The sequence below is a fragment of the Trachemys scripta genome, chromosome 11 (genome assembly GCF_013100865.1).
Source record: "Trachemys scripta elegans isolate TJP31775 chromosome 11, CAS_Tse_1.0, whole genome shotgun sequence".
In the NCBI taxonomy this organism is placed as follows: domain Eukaryota; kingdom Metazoa; phylum Chordata; order Testudines; family Emydidae; genus Trachemys; species Trachemys scripta.
In genome coordinates this window covers 59,626,563-59,630,590 of record NC_048308.1, presented here as the reverse complement: position 1 = coordinate 59,630,590, position 4,028 = coordinate 59,626,563, and the positions used below count along the sequence as shown (strand labels likewise).

Sequence of the window (4,028 nt, the reverse complement as noted above, 5' to 3'; positions counted from 1 at the left end):
AACTATTGCAAAGCGCTTTGGATAAAAATACTATCTTAAAAAAAATAATAATAATAATAAACGTTTTTTTGTTCTAAAAATAAAAAGCACACAACTCATATTTTAATATCCGTATTCTTACCTTTCTAATGCAATGGATGTGCCCTCTCTCCCCCGCCGCGGCAGTCCCCAAGCTGGGGCTGGGAAGGAGAGGGGGGTCTCTCCCTTTCTCCCCCACCGCAGCAGCCACCGAGCTGGGGCTGGGAAGGAGAGGGGTCTCTCCCCCCACCGCGGCAGCCCCTGAGCTGAGGTTGGGAAGGAGGTGGGTCTCTCCCCAGCAGCCACAGCCTGTAGCTGGGGAAAGTTGCCTCTTTCTCTGACCACCACAGCCCTGCACGTCCCAAATGCCCCTCACCCCCTCTTCTCACCCCACTGCCCCCTCCCATCCACCCCCTATTTCCCCCAAGGCCACCACCTCACCTTACATGTGTGTCTTCTGCAGGATCCAGGCACCTAATTAGTGGAGCCATGCCTGCACGGCTCCACCAATTAGGTGGGTGGCTCTTCAATCTCTGTGTGAGGCCGCCAAGGCACGGAGGAACTACCCACAGACCACCTGAATGGAACTCATGGACCACAGTTTGAGAACCTCTGTCCTAACGTATCATACAGTCCATTTGTCTTGTTCACCTTGCAATTTATTTTTATTTTTTTATTCTTTTTGAAAGGATAGGTATTTGTCTCTCATATGAATAACCTACTAAGACTTTTTAAAAATCCAAAAATGATAAATTCTCTCATGTGGAAGTTTTTATTTTACATTATGGATCTGGAACATGAGAAGTGATCGTAGAAACTCAGTAGTACAGAAACGTGAGTTAATAATCTAAATTTTTCAGTGGCAGGTCAGATGGTTTTTGTTGTTGTTGGGGTTTCCTGTTTGTAGTTTCATCTTTTTTGCTTTCTTAAGTGTGTTTGTTTAAAAGAAGAGAAAAAGGAACTTACTGTTTTCACTTTTGAAGGTACTGCAACAGCCACCTACAGGTACTTGGCTTTATACCTAAAAAGGAGAGGAAGAAAAAGAATGATCCAATAGAGGAAGTGAAGGTCAGGCACCAGATGGATGCTATGGCCTTCAGTCTGACCGTGCCCACACTGGCCTTGAAGATGTCCAATGGACTGGATGGGATGTCCCTCTCTCCACCAGGGGCTAGGCTTCCTCTCCACTACCTGGAAGCAGAACTAGAAGATCCCTTTGCTTTCAATGAGGAGGAGGATGACTTAAAGAAAGGGGCAACAGTGAGGAAAAAGTTGCAGAGCAAGTTGGCCCAAAACCGGCAGCGCCAGAGAGAAACAGAGATTTTAAAAGTTCACCAAGAGCACTTTAGCCCCCTTCCTGCACCTTTGCAGCAGCAGCCACTGCAGCAGCAGCAGCACTCCCATCTGCCACCTTTATCAACTTCTTTAAAGCCTACAGGGCTACCGCAGGGCTTAGTCTGCAAGTCACCTCAACCTCAGAACACCAGCCTACCAATGCAGGGAGTGGCACCCACCACACACACTATAGCACAAGCAAGGCAGATGTCTAACAAGAGACCCCTGCCTCTCCTGCCACCCACCAGGGCTCCTGTCATGGACCCACCAAGGACTGATCGGGTCCTCATGAAAGCCACAGCCTTCTCTCCTCACTCATCCTGCATGAGCCGGCTACAGAGACTGGTGAAACTGTGCACTCGAAAACAGCAGCTGGAAACTGATCTGTTTCCACATTTAGGTAGGTAGATAATTACGTACATCACTGCACTGTTTTTTCAGGTTGCTATGAGATTATATGCCTTTAAATTCATCAGGACATACACTTATACCTTTCTGAAAGGGGGAAATATGTCAAGAGATGTATAGGCAGGTCACATCTGTTTTACAACTCTTTTTTTTCTTCTTTATAACTTGTTAAAAAAATGCTAGTTAATGATTTTGAGACGCCAAACTGGGTATAACTCACTCTCAGAGGGTGTGTGTGTGTGTGTGTGTGTGTGTGTGTTTGTTTGTTTGTTTGTTTGTTTTCCATTTTCAAGTGAAGCAGTAGACCAGGTTAGACCTAGAGCCTATGTTGTAAAACCCAAATATTAAACTAATGAAAAAAGGAGATTGTGGAATGAAAGTGCAGATACAACTTTGAGGCTTTAATTGTGCCTTCTGTGCACACCCAAAACACCAGTTGACTTCAATGGGAATTTTAAGTACAAACTGCTAAGATATGGGATCTGATTCAGTAAAAGAAAGACTAGTGGTGTATTCCACTAGAGAATGAGGATTCAGAATCTGATTATGGAAGTGAGGTTCTTCCATGATTTTGTGCAGAAGTTGTCCATTTTACCCATTAATAATATATACTATTATTAATTTATTAGTATGCAGACACTACAGTAATACGTTTTAATCATTGTATTAACTGCCTATATGTTAGGTTTGTTTTTAATTTAAATTGTGTTACTGACTTCTGCTTGTGGAAATAGGGCTTTTTGAAATTTTAAGAGGTATTTGAATATGGATGAGGTGGTGGCTTTTTGCCTCCATTGTAAATGGAGGTTGAGATACATACACCGCTAATGTTACCTTGCTTTTTAATTTAGCTTTAGATTATAGTTTGCTTTTACAGGGGGCAGAAAGTGGGTAGTAAATAGGAAAAACAAGAACCAGAAATGCAATGCAATAGAAACCGCAAACCATTTGTATCTTTAAAAAAGTTTTTACTTCTAGTATGTCTGGGCAATTATTTAACTAGTGGCACACATCACAACCATCCGTAATTTTTGCTATTTCAATTAATCTTTTTTAATTTGCTATTAAGATCTGCCTTTTGGCACCTGTGGGACAATTTGGCTGTTTGTTGGGAAGCTAATGAGTATCCTACAGCATGTCTCTTAAGGATGTTGTTCTGAAAGAAGTGTTTCATGATTCTCTGGATAATGCAGTTAATTTGAGGAATGAGGATACCAGGACCATCCCAAGTGTCAAGATTCCCAAATAGGCTAAAAAGTCACCTGGCCTCATGAGCCGCATAAGAGTAGAATTCTATGTGTGATGCGTGTCACATTCTACAATAACACTTTCTATAAAAATAACTTTTCCTGTTGTACCTGGATTTAGGAAAATGTTTTATCAGATATATAAATACAAAATTGTGGAAATATTATGCTATAATAAATATAAAAATGAAGATAAGATTATAGCATTTTATAACTGATAATTAACATAATGCACTTAATTGTACATTAGCTGTGTGGGAGTAGATAAATACTTACTTGCAAGCTCACAGTATGGACTATTCTTAGAGACTTTTTTATCCTGGTGGAAAAACTTTTGGGATTTCTATATAAGAAAATATCTAGTACTAGAGTTGACAGGCACAAGATATGAATCTTACTTTCAGAATCTTTAAAAAGATACCCTTAATTTTTAGTAAAACTATGCAAACTGATGTTTGTATAAACAAAATGAGAAAAAAGGTCTAATGCTCCCCATTCCCCTTTCAGGAGTTAAAAAATTTAACAGCCCTACTTATGATATTAGTTTTTAATTTGTGCCAAAAAATTAATTACACTGCATCCATTGTGCCTGTGCCTTTATGGAATGTCAATTTAGCTAGTTTATTTTTCAAGTAAAATAAATTTAAGTGTAAATCTGTTTTTTATTTTTCAAGTTTCTTAGCGTTTACACTTGGGCCAAACTTGAATGTCTAAAAATAGGCACAAAAGTAACATTTTCTAAAGTACCTAAGTGACTTAAGAACCAGAATTTAGGCTTCCAAATCCCGGCTCTTAAATCAAAGTCCTGTGTCCTAAATCACGTAGGTGCTTTTGAAATTTTTACCCCAAATCTGTATTTAGGCTCCTGAATTAACACAGGGAAGCCTAAATACTGATTAGAGTGCTAGCCTCTAGACACCTGGTTTGGAAACTTGGCTCCAAATCTACTTGGATAAAATACAATAAGCTTTAAAAAAAAAAAAAAAAAAAATTAAATGGCCCTTAACACTCTGTCCCCAA

General features: G+C 39.8%; 1 protein-coding gene across 1 annotated transcript in view; it reads left to right on the top strand.

The window, feature by feature from the left end:
* INO80D (INO80 complex subunit D) overlaps window positions 1–4,028 on the top strand; it is a 51,984-nt gene that overhangs the window by 19,616 nt on the left and 28,340 nt on the right. Inside the window, exon 4 of the mRNA XM_034786063.1 lies at window positions 1,002–1,757. Within this exon, the coding sequence (XP_034641954.1) occupies window positions 1,002–1,757 (756 nt within the window). The remainder of the gene's footprint in view (window positions 1–1,001; window positions 1,758–4,028) is intronic.